The sequence below is a fragment of the Chrysemys picta genome, chromosome 4 (genome assembly GCF_011386835.1).
Source record: "Chrysemys picta bellii isolate R12L10 chromosome 4, ASM1138683v2, whole genome shotgun sequence".
Taxonomy (NCBI): domain Eukaryota; kingdom Metazoa; phylum Chordata; order Testudines; family Emydidae; genus Chrysemys; species Chrysemys picta.
The window spans coordinates 46,631,826-46,648,768 of NC_088794.1; the positions used below are offsets into that span (position 1 = coordinate 46,631,826).

A 16,943-nucleotide genomic window follows, 5' to 3' on the forward strand; every position below is an offset into this window, starting at 1 on the left:
AAAGTTTGATTATGGAGTAGTTATGGGCAGAAAGAGAAACTTCAAATGGAGGAGCTATCCATTGCATACATCTTATCTGTGCTAGATAAATCTTGTTAACCACTATTTACCCTTGTAAAGTGCCCATGCATCTATAGACACAATTGCTTCCAATGGTACACAGACATTCACACCACTAAAGTAGTTTTGTTTTACACAGTACCTTTTATAATTTCAAAGCATTGTGTAAACACTAGTCAACCATCAATCAGGACAGGAAGTTATCTCTATATTACAAAAGAGGAAATTGGGCAAGACCCTAAATCTTGCTACAACTCAATGGAATCAGTAGCAGAACTGGGATGGGGATGAGAGTCATTGGCTTCCACCCTTCATGCTCAGTCCACTAGACCATGCTGTCCTATGTGCTCTCCAAGATCATAATTTTGGGAGGGGGGATTCTCTTACCCATAAATTCTAGGGTCAGATTTTCAAAGTGTGTAAGTGTAATTGAAAATCAGTGGAACTTGTGTTCCTAAGTGACTCTCACTTTTGAAAATGGAGCTTAGGCTGTTAAGTCATTTCAGCACTTTTGGAAAATTTTACCTAATGTCAAAAGTTTTTCTCCCAAACTTCACTACAGAGAGATCCACCCTGACTTTTACGATGCAATGATATGTGACATATTATCCATTATGTCAGTGTAGCTGTTCTATTTTTATGTAATTTTGGGCACATGTACAATATAAACAAAAAAATTAGACTAACCAATTGCCAAATGTAAACTGTTTCCGTTTGTAACATAAAGGAGTAAAGCAAGGTAGTAGAATTGGAACCAAAAATGTATATTGGCCACATGTCTGATCAGATGGAGGAAATAAATAAGTAAAACTGAACTTTCTACTTTCATCATCTAGGAACCCAACAGAGCAAATCTACACAAGTTTCATGTGTTTTGTTTGAGTGGGAACAGCAGATGGCAGTAGAGTCATTCTCAAGTACTTTGTTTGAAGGGGTTGGTTTCAAGTCACTTGATGCTTCAGGGTATAGTCCCATTTCTAACATGGGAACAAATCAGCTGATTTAATTCAAAAGGTCAACAACAGTGTGTTTCCCCTCTTTAGTTTTCACTGTGAAAGAAGGGATTTCTTAGGTGTGGTTGTGATGTTTGGCTATGTAATCCTCTTTGCTTTAACTGTCTTCCAGAAATATTATAGCTACGTGCCAGCAAGTAGATGCCAAGAGAATGAAATTAAACACATCTGCAGATATCACAGCAGACAAGCAGCAGAAAACTTGTTACAGACATTGGAACAAGAGGTAAGTGTAGTGCTCATGTTTAATTTCATTCTTTTCCTCATCCAAGACATGGAGATGTCTGCATAATGTTCTCAGGGATCCCCCTGTGCCTGCCCCCTCTCCAGGCCCTTTGTCACATTAATCTGAGTTTCAGTTAAAGTGCTCAGATACTACAGTGATGAGTGCCAATATAAGAATCTAGAGAGAGATGATCTTTCCCTCTAGCTGAGAGGGTGGGAGAAGACACATGCAGTGTCACTCCAAATGCCTGCTAGTAGGAAAAAGGAAGTCACTCCTTCAAGTGCTCCCTTTCCAGGGCTGTGTGCACTGTCTGTGTTGTATTCCCAATCCTTGCATAGCAAAGGAACAGGATCCTAAATGCAGGTCTCTGCATGGCCATGATACACACTGGTATGGCACACTGCAGTGTAACACACATTCAACTTCCAAGGCACTTTCACCCCGTTGTCCTCACATTGCAGCAGTCCTATCCTGCATTTCTAATAACAATAGTAATACAGTGACACAGGATTTATTAGCTATTTTGGCTGAAGGAGACTAATTGTGTGGGGACAGCAGCACCAGAAAGGGGCACAGCTGCCAAAGTATGCCTGTTGGACTGTCAGAAGGATGAAAGGTCTAAAATTGATTTTGAATAAAGGTTCTAATTCAGACTTTCAGTGTACTCAGAGCTTCCATTTCTCAGCCAGAGTGTTAACAAGCATTCTTAGTTTTACCAAGGATCAAAGATGTCTCTCCTACTTTAGTGGTAAAAATATGAAAACAAATCTTTCCTGCCATTTATATAATTTTCCTATCGTAGGTCCTTGCAGCACGCTCCATAATAATGTATCATGTTGTAGGGGTAAACTGAACAGTGGAACCAACAGTATTCAGTGATTCAGCCTGCCAGACTAGCTTAATTTACCCCCTTATGACAGCAGATTGTGAGGTTCATATTGGGATAATTGTATTAAAATAATAAATGAGGACTCCAGTTAAGAACTAAAGTGATCTGAGTTTCTCACGATCCAGTTTTAATGTTTTAGGTGTTGTATTGCGTAAATTCAGTTTTAGAACTTTCTGCATTTTGACACAAGACTACTCCATCTTTCTTGTGCCCTCCTTTATTGGAAAGGCAAGTATTTGCTGCTTACAGGGACTTCACCAGGTACATTTTGGACCAAAATACAGGTTTAGCCAAATTTAGGTTTTGCAAAACTTAATGTTTCCATGATTGATTTATTTTTAAATCCAATTATATCAAAATTCCCCTGCACTCTTTCTGACCCAGTATAGCAAGATACTTATTTGGAAAAATGCTTCAGGGCATAAACTAAACACTAACAGACTATGAAAGAGACCCCAAAGTGGGACACTAAATAGAATCCAGAACTGACAGGTTAAGGAATTTAATGACTAGCATCTTTCCTCTTCTTTTCCAGAAAAATGAAACCTCTCCAGTGTCAAATCCAGCTGAAACCCCCAAACAACTTGTTAGTATTTGGAGTTACTTAATCTAATCAATGAATGAAAATTCTAGCTCCTTCTATTTATAGTCAAGTGAAAAGTTTCAAGGATAATGCAAAAAAATGTTTTGCCCTATTACCTGCCATCACAGATGATAGAATGTACATGTGCAAAATCTGTCACCACTGCATATAGGTCTGAGTGCTAGAATGAACACACACACACACAGGTGTTTGTGCACATACAAAATGGAAGCCAGATTGTGAAATTTTGGCACATGCCTATTGAAGGTGATCCATGTTTGGATTTTGGATGGATGCAAAATTTGTGAGGAATTGTAAGTGGATGATTAAATTGTTTTAGGCATTCTCTAACTTACACCAGCAGTCCTTCAGACACACCTTGGTGTACTTCTGGCACCTTTCCTGTACTGGAGCAAAGCCAGGCAGGTATAACTTTGAGCCAGCTGTGCTGCTTGAGTGATGCAAAGGGACCATATCGCAGCCAAGGATCTGGCCTAGAAAATTCCACTGTGGGAGGAGGTCACATGGTGTTTCAGAATTCTCTTTAAAGATGTTAACTACTGAACACACTATCTGCTGCAACCGTGGAAAGTTAATTTTGGTTGTGGGTGTCAGTCATTGCGCTAACGTGGTGGAGAGGTATAATTCTGACACAGTAGGCTTAATGGTCAGTGGGAAGAAGAGAAATACTTTACATTTTCCAAAGGCTAATTTGCTGAAGCAGTTTTAGGAACCAGTTGCTATGGCTTCTGGGTCACATAAATTGAGAAATATGGAATCTTTATCAGAACCCTAAACAAGATTTTTTTTCTACTAAAGTTGTATTATTACCCATATTTAAGTTATATTTATTTTGACAACTCTATTTTTCCCAGTGTTAGAGGATAGCTAATTAGCACATTATTTCTACCTAAGTATATGTAAAAAAAAAAAGATGAAAGGATTTGAATATGGCAATTTTTTACAATCACAGCTTGCTAATTTTTGTATTGGACAGAAAAATTTTGCTACCACTAACGTCCGTCCTGCCAGTACATTTTGAAAAATGTTAGTATGTAAATATATCAGTTGAAATGTAACTATATAAACTAAAAAATTCCATTTCTGTCTAGGTAAGACAACCAAACAGCATTACTTACTGTTTATTTTTTCCCCTTTCAGGCTAGAAAGGCTTCCAAAGATCTCTACATTGAAGTTTCCCCTGGCACCTATTCTGTCACAGCAACCTCAGACGATATGGTGAAACAGACACACATGGTGGATGTTAATGCAGGACAAAGTATTGATTTAACTTTCAGTATATGATGATCACTCTCTCTCAGCAATCAAAGGAATAAAACAATACTGTGGTCTCCTAATGAATTAATATAACAAGCTATGCATATCTGTTTCTCTTTAGCACTTTAACAACTTCCTTTCTCTGGGCCTCTTCTATTTTACTCACTTTGTCTACTTATTGTACACTCAGTGCTATTATAGGCCATTGTGTACATGGACATTATGAATGTTTGTATTAATATGCCTTAATTTCAATTATGTGACATATCACCCAGAGTTTGGGGTTATTTTTAAGTCAAGCAATCAGTGGAATAAAGGATAAAAATTAATCTTTGAGATGAGAATTATTTTTTACATTTTTTTTTTATTGGGAACTAAAGTCATGCAAGTTATATTTATAATTGCTTGAATGTAAAAAGCCGGATCCTCAACTGCTGTAAATAAATGTAACTCCATTGAAATTCATGCCAATTTACAGCAGCTGAGGATCTGGCTACAGCAGGGGTGGGCAACCTTTCAGAAGTGGTGTGCCGAGTCTTCATTTATTCACTTTAATTTAAGGTTTTGCGTGCCGGTAATACATTTAATGTTTTTAGAAAGTCTCTTTCTATAAGTCTATAATATATAACTAGACTATTGTGGTATGTAAAGTAAATAAGGTTTTTAAAATGTTTAGAAGCTTCATTTAAAATTAAATTAAAATGCAGAGCCCCTGGACAGGTGGCCAGGACCCGGGCAGTGTGAGTGCCACTGAAAATCAGCTCGCGTGCCGCCTTCGGCACACGTGACATAGGTTGCCTACCCCTGGGCTACAGTGTTACATGTAGAATACTGTAATTGATAACTGGTCATACTGGTATGAATGAAGAAACTGGAGCTGTAATTCAAACAAACGTGCACATGGTTGCAGTTAAAAAAAATTAAGCCCAATTATTGCTACATAAATGTAAGTTTCGCCAGTACTGTTAGTTTTCACTTTCATTAAGCTAAATCCCACTTGAGCAAAACACGTACACACCTGATAAAGATAATGAACTGAAGTGGGAGTTAAAGGCCCTGATTCAGCAAGGCATTTCAACATGTGCCTAATTTAAGAATATGAGTAATCCCACTGAAGTCAGTGGGACTTCTCATGGGCTTCAGGTAGCTTGCTGAATGGGCACCTATGAATAAAATGGGTGTCATGTGTTTTAGTATGCATATGCAAACTTTTACTTAGCTTACTCTAATAAGGTTCCAATAGACTTTATTTGGGGGAAGCTTTAAATATGGTAGCCATAACAGGGGTTGGGATTCTACATAAATATTTGTTGTTTGTATCTCCTTTGTTCTGTGCTGTCTGGTTACTGTCCCTTCTGTTTTTCATCTTGAAAGATCTTTTCTGCCATTAACTTGTACTTGGTTTCCACTCTTCTCCTTCGGGCTTCCTACAAGAGAGAAATCATCATGCTGAAATCCCTGCCACAGACTTTTTGAAACCATGAGAACAAACAAGAGGCTTATTAAAGCTCTCTGTTTCCAATTTTTCAGGTTTTCTGTACTATTACTTGTTGTTCCTCTCTCCCCAAGAGTGTTGGCTTCTAGTCCAGCACAGTGGGAACTTAATATGGAAAGACACACTTCCCCTGGACAGGAGAGTGAAGGTACTTGCCTCATTTCCATCTAAATGGAATTTATTTCAATTGGTTAAGGTGGTCCTACTATCCATAAAGCTATTCTGGCTACCTACAGATTTTGTTTATTTAAAGGAGAGGCGAAGGTCATTAGAGCACACTTTATTCCCTGTATAAAAATAACCCTATATAGATGGGTAGTTTACCTGAGATTGTTTCTCTTTAATTTCTTCAGCTATACACTTATTAAATTCCCTCTGATCATGTGTCTCTCTGACTTGTTGCAGATGAGCTAGTCTTTGCTGTCCTTTCTGCCTGTCCTCCTCTGCCATAGTCTGCATCTTCAGGTTTGTCCTCTGCTGTGTAACTTGCTTTGTTTTCATTGTCTGATTCTGCTTTCTGTCTTGTTCTTTTACCTTCTTATCTTCATTCTCAAAATGCTGCAGCTTCTTGTTCCTGGAGAAGAAAAACCCAGTGAGTTAAGCATTGTTCTGAAAAGAATCAGTGTTTTTGTCTGCTCTTCTCCTATCCTCAAAATAAATAGACTTACCTCGTGTAGCTTTCCCAGTGGAAGCAGTTTTACATGTGTATAAACTCTTCAATGGAATATAAATGTTTTAAAATAATAAACCTTAGGATAGAGTTTCAGAAGCACTCAGTGGGACTTTCATTATTCATGTCCGTGGGAGCAAAGTTAGGCCAAAGCTGAGCACTTTTGAAAACCCACCCTGAAGTTTTAGTTGGCTCTTACAGTTGTATGTTTATAAAGGATATGGTCAAGTAGTTTAAGGCTTCATCTAGAGTACAAGATAGAACTGTGCTTTAACTGTGTTTAGGGACAGTCACATTGTAACTTGGTCTCACAACATTAGTTGGACATTAAATTGGGCCTGTGTCTTTTGGGGAATGTCCTATTGAGTCAACCCTTTAAATCTTTAATCAGTCAGAGAAGGAACGTCCCTTCTGTTACTGCCACCAGTACTACAGGGAACAGGATGGCCCGCTACAGCTGCAACTCAGTCTCTTCATTTAGTTTATAGTCTTTAGAAACATACAGGGCCTAACGCTGCAGTCCTCCCACATCCAAAGCTATTGACTTTAGTAAAAATTGTGTGTGACCTAAGGGTTTGTGTTCAAGCCCTGTCCAGCGGGATATGACTTCTTAGTCACTTATTCCAAAATTGGTAGAAACAGGTATCTGACATGACCTAACCATTAATGTACTGTATGCCTGAAGTTTTGTACTTGTTTCAAAGAAGTTTACGAACAGCAGTTTCCTAAAAAGGTATAAATCAGTTACAACAGAGCACAATGTGGACATTTATTGCTAATTTAAACTAGACACTCATTCTGCTCAAATAGCTGAAATTACTCTGCATGTTTTCTATTAGGAGTTCTTCACTGGGAATTAAAACACTAGTGTGTGTAGAACAGATATTCCAAGATGTTTCAGTTCTAAGGAATACATACCAGTAGAAAGAGCTTTGTCCTTTGAAAACCAAAATCATTTAAGTTTAGTGTGCACAATACTTTCCTCTGTAGTCAAAGTCCAAGAGGGAAGATGCAGAGTAGCTAATACTTGACCTGTGTGATGTACCTCCGGTGTTCCTGTGCAGTGTAGTACTTCTCTTCAGCCTGCTGTTCTCTTTCACACTCCCACTTCTGTTGTTGGATTTTTTTCTTCCTTTTTTGCTCCATGCAGGCTTTTCTCTGGCGTTCACGTTCTATTTGATTTTCTCCAAGTTTCTCTAAAAAAGGAGGGGCCTGTGGCTGGGAAAAATGAAGCATGAAAACTAGGACTTTAGTCCTCTTTCCCCTGACTCAGTTTATGCATTTTGTATCCTCTAGCAGAACTTTAGAGCAGTATTCTCTCTAAATGGTCTGCTATTTTGAGGGGAGAGGGAGAAATTCTTTCAGAAGCTGATCTAGGGACTGATTTCTAGAAAAATACCCACAAGCATCAGGCTTTGGGGCAGTATAAAATGCCCTCCATAGAGTAAGCCTGGTGCAGAGCTGCATTAGGAGAAGTAGAAGGGAGGAGAGTCCTTGCTTGGATTCTATTACTCCTGAATTTCAGAGCCATCCATTCCCAGGATCAAGCATCCTATAGGAGTTTCTTACCTTCCTTAGGACCTAATCCAGCTCCCATGACTTCAGTGGGCGTTGGATCAGTCTCCAAGGTTACAAGCTCCATTGAATCACCATCTAGTTACATGCCAAGTTTTAGTTTTTTGAACTGTGTAAAATGGCTTCAGATCCTGCCCAGCTGTGTCTTGAATTGGAAGAGGAGCTCTCTCCCCAACACAGATATGGGGCTTGGGAGGGGGAGGAGATGTTTAGCAGGGAACTTCAGGGCCATTTGCTTCTTCAGCTGATATCCAGAACAACATCTTCAATTTAAAGAACCAAAGTACCTAATTATAATACTGTTTCACCATAGATTACTTACCTCCAGTGATGGCTTGAAATCATGGTGGATTAAGACATCTTTCAGTGTGAGATGTCTTCTCGGAGACTGTTCAATAGTTTCAAACATTGCACTCTGGTTGGTTGGTGCAATAGGGTACATGTCCAAGGAGAAAGTGGTTCTGGATTCTGCTTTCCCCTTTGTACACTTGCTGCTGGGAATGCTGATTCCTGGGGATATAGATACTGTATTTAATGTGCATAATCTTACATTTACATTAAAGATTAAAAATGGTAGTCATTTGAAAAGGAAAGTGCAATTTAACCTAAAAGGAACTCTTGTAGGTGCATGATTTCTGGTTCTGGATATCCGTTCCTAAAGTAAAAGTCAATTGTGTGGATGGCACCATGAAAAATGTGGCAGGATTGGGGGGAAGATCAGGAATTTAGAGGTGTGTGTGTGTGTGTGTGTTCCTGAATGATTCCATTTTTGCATGGTTTTCCACTGGATAAAGTATGGAAAGAGGAACCCTTACATGTGATGAAGAGGGCAAAACTTGGTGCAGATTTTGCATTTATATAAATTAATTAGAGGGATTTTTAACTGCTGCCTGGTTTAGGCCCCAATACAAAGTTTTGCTTTGCTTTTTTAAAAAGGGGAGTGGGGTTACAAAATAACATTTTTATGAATTTCAGATTTATGAATTTATTTAATCTATTTTAAATTCTAGGTAGTAGTTAAAGGATTAATGGCATATTGATTGTCAGATGTGTTTTCTGCTTTCTCTGCATCATACACACAGTTTGTCTACCAATGTTGAAATAAGGTAAGTTAGACATTTACAAGTACATCTGTGTCACTGCTAGCAGAGATATAGGCCTGCATTCAAGTGAGATACAGTGCCAGACTGAAGAGGCTCATAGAATGCTTTAAGTGAAGAAGCACCTGTTGACAAGTAACCAAGGAAAGAGATGAACTATACCTGGATTCCTAGGATGTGACTTGGCGTGGCTTCTCTTCCAATACTTCCACTCAGGTCTTGCAGCATCTTTCAGTTTGGGTTTTTTGAAAAGGCTGGAATCTGTATTAACAGCACTATCCACCACCGTGCTCTTCGTTAGGCACGTCTCCTCCTCGCTTTCTACATCAGAGGATGAGGAGGAGGAAGAAGCAGAAGCAGTAGCTGCTGCTGGTTCATTTTCCTTTGGACTTTCCAATTCTAGAAGTTGTGCAGTAGGCTTGTTATTGGACTCTTGCTGTTTAATGCTTCTTTGAGGGAGCAAAGATGTGGATAGTAGAGGCCACCAGGCATTGAATTTGGGATGGGAGCAGCAGATGCATCCCACATGGACTGGTGAACAGCATATACTGTGACAGTGACCATGGAAAGGGGGGCAGATTAATGGGCATGGCCACGGCCACCTGTACTTACTCAGCCCATCATCTAAAGCACATGAATGGATGGGGGCTCTTAGATGTCTGCAAGTAGAAGTGTAAGAGCTAGTGGTGGTGGGGAAGTTCATAAACTTTAATCTGCTGGTGAAGGGCATGTGAATCATCTCTACTATCCTTTCCCACGTGTCTGGTGGAATCCATAAGGCCACACCTCGTGGTACTTTCACTTTCTTGTCATTCCAAAAATAGACCAGGATTTCTTCATCCTCTGTAGCTATTGAAAAGAAAAAGGTAAGATACCATTAGACAGTACCACTCTGGTTGGGAAATACTAGCATCTTAACTTGTCTTAGCAATTTAATACACTGCATAAATAACCCAGTGCTGATCTGAGCATTCTAATATAAGCCATATTCTTAACACTACCCTATTTGAAAACAGAGCTTCCCTCTGCATCAAGTCTCAGGAAATGAACATGTTATCCTTACCCCTACAGCTGGTGCCCTTGTTTCAGTAGGAAGTTAAATTGAATAACTGCTCAAAGACTAGACATAGTGGATAGCGAAGGTGCAAATTTAAAAAGTCAGTTTTCTTAATAAAAGGTAGATCAATCTAGAAGTTAACTCTCACACTCAAGGTATTGCTAAGGAGCACTTTCTAGGAATCCGTTACTAGTTCCCACTACATCCTTTGCAACCTGTATACATTTTTAAAATAAACATTGCAAGTTGCACTGATGCTTCTGCTACAGTAGCAATACCAAAAATAGTGTTCATTCTTACCACTTCAGGGGATCCCTTCTTACCTCTCAGGGAATCCCGTGTTTCAATGCCCAGTAGGATGGTTCCAGGGCCGTATCTGACCAGGTCTGGTTCCCAGGGTGCCAGCACTTTGTCTCCAGGGAGTATGGAGTGCCTCATTCCATTGACATATTCAAGGATGTCATCCCTGGATGTTTTTTGCACACATACCGAGTACTTGTCACCTGATGCAGGTGGTTTGTCGAACTCTACCAGGAAAGTTCCTCTCTCGCCCTGTTACCAGGAACAAAACATAATTATGAGGAAGCCCAGCATGTAATACAGAATATAAGGCCTCGTACTGCAGTCAGCAGTCCCTTCCATGGCAGCTTAGACTAGGCCTGAACTCTAGGACAGCAGGAATGGTGACAGTAAGCAGCCCATGCTGTGTTAGTCTCTCATCTAGAGAACTGTAAAGAACTACAGGGGGATGTTTGTGTTCAGCAGCCTCGGTAAAATACGTCCCCATATCCACTTCAACTAAGACCTGTATTTTCTCCACTGCAAAAGACACTACAGGCCTGAGATTATGTGCCCAGCTGTAATTCATGTGATGCTGCCGATTTCACAAGCTACCCTGTACATAGATGGTGACAAAGTATCTGAAGGCAGTTCAGAGCTGTTCTCTATTCACTCATGAATCCTTTCCTATTACATACTGGGTAACCAGGCATTTTCTCTTTTAGAAAACAGTTAAGGAGCTTTGCATCAGCAAGTGAAGCAAGCCACTCCCCTGCTCTTCAAAAAGAATAGTCCCTTTTTTCTTTAAAGTTTTAAGTACTAACAACGTAATGAATTAAAGCATTCACTAGTGTCTCTGAAAAGACATGCTGTGCCTTGGTTTGCAGAGGAATAAAGCCATAAGTGTATACATAACACACTAACAGTTTTCCAGCAGTATCGATGTTTATCTGTCTATTCACAACAGTAGGTGGGGCGCTGGCCATAACACCACAAAATCCATCTAAACGTGGCTCAGTGCCCAGCATGACTGGCTCAGAAACAAAGAGCCTGTCCCTGCAAGGTGCTGAGAGCCCTGACTCGCAGCAGGAGCCAAGGCTTCTTGCAACCTTGCAGGATGGGTCCAACTGGGGCAAAACGAAGTTCCAAAAAAACATAAGCGCTGGTGGAAGAATGGGAAGGCAAAGTGTTACAACGGGCGCTTCCCTAAAGAGATCAAGCTAGTAGTCCAGAAAACAAGATAGCTGCTTGTGAGATAAGAACAAGGGGCATGCCCCGACTTTCCACAAGCCAACAGTCCCTCATGCAGACTAGAATAGCTGCCAGAAAGTCTGACATCAGGAAGAGAAGGCACAGCAAAGGAGGCATAGAGGCTGCATACAGGTGTCATCTCAGCCCATATCTTTGTTATCCCGAGCAAACTCATACGGTATGCCATTAATCAATAGGTACAGTAGGATGGGCAGGACCACTGGACACTACTGTCCCTATACATGGTCTTTAATCCACTGGAACGGTATAATCACAAATGCAGATGCTCTGTTTGTGACTTGCCTCCTGACTTCATGCAACAGCCTATATCAGAACTGACAGAAACCCTGTATGATGCACAGACCCCGCTGCAAAGCTGATCTGCCTTTGCACCCCCACCCCCCTCAACCCAGTTCCACCCACAGCAGGGGTTCAAGTGGTGGAGAGGTGCTACTGGGGGGCATTCTGCAATCCATGAATTTGACCCTTTGTGACTCTCTTCTGGAGGAGTCCACTGTGTGATCCAGGTGACTTTCAACAATGAACAGATCTTACTGTAATGGAGGCACACAGTAAATTAAGAATATCTACACAAGATAGGTGAGCCAATAATTACTTGCCTCTATTTCCTGTTTTATTGTACCAAGATAATAAAACCCATCAGATTCCCTTCTTGCTAGAACAGGAACATGAGCAATGTCCACTGATTTTTCCCACACCTTCATATGCTTATATGCTGTGTCAGGGAAATGGGGACAGTGGCCGATCCATGAGTACCTTGAATAAAAAGAAAATGGGTTAGTGGTGAGAGCAAACAGCTTCCATGAGTCAAATTAAGACACTCTATTAACCTTCAAGGGCCAGATCCAGGGCTCTAGTGGACCTGTTTTGTTCCACTCCTATGGTGCAAAGCAGGCAGAAGGAGCTGGCTGAGGATTTGGCCGTGTAGAAGAATCCTTTGCTTGCATAACTCCAGCATAACTGACTCCGGCAGTTCCTCTCAGCCTCACACCACTGTGGGGGAGGGTGTTTGGTGGTTGTGGTAGGATCACACTGTGATCCTGGTTTGGTATAACCTACAGCAGTAGTTGCTCTAACTTATGCTGGAAGTGAAACTAGCCTCTAATTGCCCTTAAGATCAGGTTAACAAGAGGTGTCCCGAGTCCCCTTGAAGCATTCCCCTGTGATATCCAGACCCTGTACTGGCTACTCTCAGAAATCCCAGCTCCCTTGCCCTCAAAGGAGCAGTGTGCTCCAGTTTACCACTTTTACCCTAAATCACCACTTCTGTATAATGTACTGCACTTATGATAAAACAAAAGAAGAGAGACTCCACTAGAAACAAGAGACAGTGATGGAAACATCTAGTTACAATATAAAACAAATCATAAAATGCAAACTAGGGCCTACACTTTATTAATAGTTACTTTTCCTAGCTAATAAAGTAGGTTCCCTCCCTCCCCCACAGTTCAGTCTCTGGCTGGCATCACAGGAACCAGGATCCAATTTTCATTGAACCTGCCCCCCATTCAACAACATGTCTCCTCAATGAATGGATACAAGGAGTCTTTTTCCATCCTGTGTTATACTGAATCAGTCTTTCGTCTTTATTCACAGAGAGGGCAATCCCCTGTCTGTTATAATGGTTCTTTTTACCTCCAAGTGGTTTTGATTGTTTGCAGTTGGCTTTGATGGTTTTCCAATGACTGTTCTAGAATAGGGCATGGTTAGACAATTGAACCTTGTATTACATCACCAGCCTACCAGGGAGGGATGACAACTCCCTCCCACTCGAGTGGACTATTACCCTGTTATACAATTCCCTGGTGACTAACTTTAAGACCATACAACAGTTTTCAATATTGTTAAATTATTCCTTAAATATTACCTGTACACACATCTAACGATGATGATGAGTATTGATAAGTTACAAGCTTTCAGTAGAGACCTTACATGCTACCTTTCATGGAAAAATACCATGAAAGGGATGTATTAAGTGTAGTGAGTTTGTCAAATCTGAGAAAGGAGTTGTTCGTAAAGAACAGTTGGCACCAATAGGCCTGTCTCAGAGAGCATTTCTTTAGTAGGTGGGCTTACTTCATAGCTTGTTTTCAATCAACAGTGTTGCAAAGCAAATGACAGACACAAGCAAGAACTTTTTGTTACCTTTGGGGGATGAAAGGTCTGGTAACCCAAGTAGGATGGACTATGAAAGAGCCACTAGAGAAGGGATCGATATTAGTTAGGAAGTTGCTGCATGAGAGTTTATCTAGTGCTGTCATTGCTCTGCAGTACTTGTGCTCTGTAAACAAGGATCTCCCTGGATTCTCCATTCCCTCATAAGCAGTTACCTACAAAATGGAATTGTGATAATTTGGTGTTTGAGATGAACAAACACAGCATACCAGGTTTTAAGCAAATATACAAGTTAAATGATGATAATGACAACTTACATTTTCTAGTGGACCCCAAAGGACTTTAAAACATTTATTAATGGAGTTTTACATAAGAAAATGAATCAAAACTTTGCCTACCACTGAAATGCAGCCACTTCTGGTGTGAAATATAACAACTGTTTAGCAGTACAGAGCAACAGGACCTGAAGATTAAGGTATTCAGTTGAAATTACAGGAGGGATTTAGGTGGGTGGAATGTAATTCACCAGACTTGAATTTGGCCAGAGGTCAGTGTGGTTAACACCCCTATACTATCCACAACCCACTGATGTCAATAAGAGCCTTTCCACTCACTTCAACAGACTTTGAATCAGACTTTTACATAAGGTGATTGGCACCTTAGCAACATTAAATAAACTAGAAAAGTCTTCGGGAATTTTCTGTTTTAAATCAAGTCCTCCATAGGACAGTGCCCTCGAACGCCACTGAGAGACTCATGGTTATGCAACCTAGGGAATCAACAGCATCACCTGCTGCACCTTCATTCTTCCTAAAATGATTCCCATCTGCATCCTGTCCCATCCCAATCCTACATATTTTATGAGCTATGACAAAAATCACAGCTGGAGCCGATATAGCCGAATGAGCTCGAAGACAGCTTTTGAATGTAGCACTAGATTAATGTTGCCTGATACTCGTGTTATAGTGATGAATTTAAGGGGAAATAATTTGATCTTGCAGCTGTTCTGTCATGTTTTATGATGACAGGTTATGCTTTTAGGAAGAGAAGGAAATCATGCTCACATTTGACAAGTGAAGAGAAAGATAACTATTCTGTGGCTCTCATGTTAAGATTTACAATGCAATAGCTACCTTGTCACCTGGGCAAGATTTAGCAGGACACTTCTATTCTAACTAGATTTTTTGTATTACTTTAAAATATTTATACATAGGGTCAATTTTTCAAACTGAAAGTCAATGGGACTATGCTCCTAAACTACATTTGCAAATGGAATTTAGGCTCCTATGGTATTTAGGTTTCAGAGTAGCAGCCGTGTTAGTCTGTATCCGCAAAAAGAAGAACAGGAGGACTTGTGGCACCTTAGAGACTAACAAATTTATTAGAGCATAAGCTTTCGTGGACTTTTTTTTGAGTATTTTGATTCCTGATGTCAGATTTGTGGAATAGATATGTGGACAGACTCTCACAGATCTTGGGAGACAGACCTGTCCTCGCTTACAGACAACCCCCCAACCTAAAGCAAATACTCACCAGCAACCACACATCACTGAACAAAACCACTAACCCAGGAACCTATCCTTGTAACAAACCCCGATGTCAACTCTGTCCACATATCTATTCCAGTGACATCATCATAGGACCTAATCACATCAGCCATACCATCAGGGGCTCGTTCACCTGCACATCTACCAATGTGATATATGCCATCATGTGCCAGCAATGCCCCTCTGCCATGTACATTGGCCAAACCGGACAGTCTCTACGCAAAAGAATTAATGGACACAAATCTGACATCAGGAATCAAAATACTCAAAAACCAGTGGGAGAACACTTTAACCTGTCTGGTCATTCAGTGACAGACCTGCGGGTGGCTATATTACAACAGAAAAACTTCAAAAACAGACTCCAACGAGAAACTGCTGAGCTAGAATTGATATGCAAACTAGACACAATCAACTCCGGTTTGAATAAGGACTGGGAATGGCTGAGCCATTACAAACATTGAATCTATCTCCCCTTGTAAGTATTCTCACACTTGTTATCTAACTGTCTGTCTGTACTGGGCTAGCTTGATTATCACTTCAAAAGTTTTTTTTCTCTTAATTAATTGTCCTCTCAGAGGTGGTAAGACAACTCCCACCTGTTTATGCTCTCTGTATGTGTGTATATATATCTCCTCAATATATGTTCCATTCTATAAGCATCCGAAGAAGTGGGCTGTAGTCCACGAAAGCTTATGCTCTAATAAATTTGTTAGTCTCTAAGGTGCCACAAGTCCTCCTGTTCTTCTTTTTATGGTATTTAGCTACATTTGAAAAATGTTACCTGTGGATTTTACTCTCTCATCTTCTCTGGAATAAAAGACTATCATCTGGCTACTCTTTTGATAAATATGGTCAGATTTCAGAAAATTCTTATTTAACAAACCAGGGTTTTACATAAACACCCAACAGGATCATAAATTGCAACATGATCACAGATTGCAACAATTATTGTAATAATCTCTGCAAAACTTGTGTCTGCAAATGAGCAAATAACGTCAAGGATATTGATTACTTTACAAGCATACTGATTCTTACACACAAAGATTAATGAAATAATTAATGTAAAGTTAGACTTTGTGTTGATTTTCAAATTAATTTTATTTTTAATTTAACATTTAAAATTTTGTTTGCAGTGAATTTAGTGCTTGGGAAAGATATTGGCTGGACAGCCTTGAAAAGCAAAGTCCCTTCTTATCCACAGAACAGATATAGCATGGGCAGAGGAGAGCAAAGACAAAGGTGACTTGTATAAAATTATATTATGTTTACTGAACAGCTTCAATTACTTCGATACAGTGGTTCTGGAAACTGAATATATTGAACTTACCAGATATTGAGAGTGCCCAATCTTGTCATCCCACACTTGGCCTGACTTCAGAAATCCTGCCCTTTTGCCTGTTTGATGTGAAAAGTCGTTTGTTGCTAGTGTTTCCAGTTACTAAGCTGGTTGCCATAGATTCATTACCAACAGGAAGTGACTGTGTTGAAGAAAGCGACTCATGCACGTACATGAGTGTTTCAGTTAACAGCCAAAGGAACAATACTCCCATAGATGATCATCTGTCTAACACATATCCATTCGATTTTACATGTGACAGACATAATCCATTCGATCAAAGTATCATTTACCGTGGTGGGGTTAGAGTGTAGGAATGCACTGTGCATATACAGTCTATTTTGCACCCTTGAATGATCAAACACAATTTTATTGACCAAGACAGGATCACATGAACCTGCGGGATTAAAATAAAAAGCCCCCATATGAGGTGAGGTAAAAGTGCTGC

The 16,943-nt window shown here is 40.1% G+C and overlaps 2 protein-coding genes across 6 annotated transcripts in view; one reads left to right on the forward strand and one right to left on the reverse strand.

Moving 5' to 3' along the window:
- Window positions 1-4,378, forward strand: part of AKIP1 (A-kinase interacting protein 1) — a 63,465-nt gene extending 59,087 nt beyond the window's left edge. For 2 of the 3 annotated variants that reach the window (XM_065592206.1, XM_005291716.5), the window contains 3 exons: window positions 1,186-1,299; window positions 2,724-2,774; window positions 3,933-4,378. In XM_065592206.1, coding sequence (XP_065448278.1) covers window positions 1,186-1,299; window positions 2,724-2,774; window positions 3,933-4,076 — 309 coding nt within the window. In that variant the 3' untranslated portion in view covers window positions 4,077-4,378. The remainder of the gene's footprint in view (window positions 1-1,185; window positions 1,300-2,723; window positions 2,775-3,932) is intronic. The other variant, XM_008163789.4, reaches the window with a different exon arrangement.
- Window positions 4,379-5,278: 900 nt separating this feature from the next.
- On the reverse strand, window positions 5,279-16,651 carry C4H11orf16 (chromosome 4 C11orf16 homolog). Of its 3 annotated transcripts, XM_005291715.4 has the most exons (9): window positions 16,487-16,622; window positions 13,643-13,827; window positions 12,097-12,253; window positions 10,270-10,498; window positions 9,052-9,738; window positions 8,112-8,299; window positions 7,260-7,432; window positions 5,869-6,118; window positions 5,279-5,476 (listed from the first exon to the last, which is right to left on the reverse strand). In XM_005291715.4, the coding sequence occupies exons 2-9, from the start codon at window positions 13,807-13,809 to the stop codon at window positions 5,393-5,395; spliced, it is 1,935 nt and encodes a 644-aa protein (XP_005291772.2). In that variant the 5' UTR covers window positions 13,810-13,827; window positions 16,487-16,622; the 3' UTR covers window positions 5,279-5,392. The 3 variants fall into 3 exon arrangements, with proteins under 3 accessions (XP_005291772.2, XP_042714786.2, XP_042714787.2); XM_042858852.2 differs by lacking the exon at window positions 13,643-13,827 and having other exon boundaries at window positions 16,487-16,651; XM_042858853.2 differs by lacking the exon at window positions 5,279-5,476 and having other exon boundaries at window positions 5,960-6,118; window positions 7,247-7,432.
- Between the last annotated feature and the right edge of the window lie 292 nt (window positions 16,652-16,943).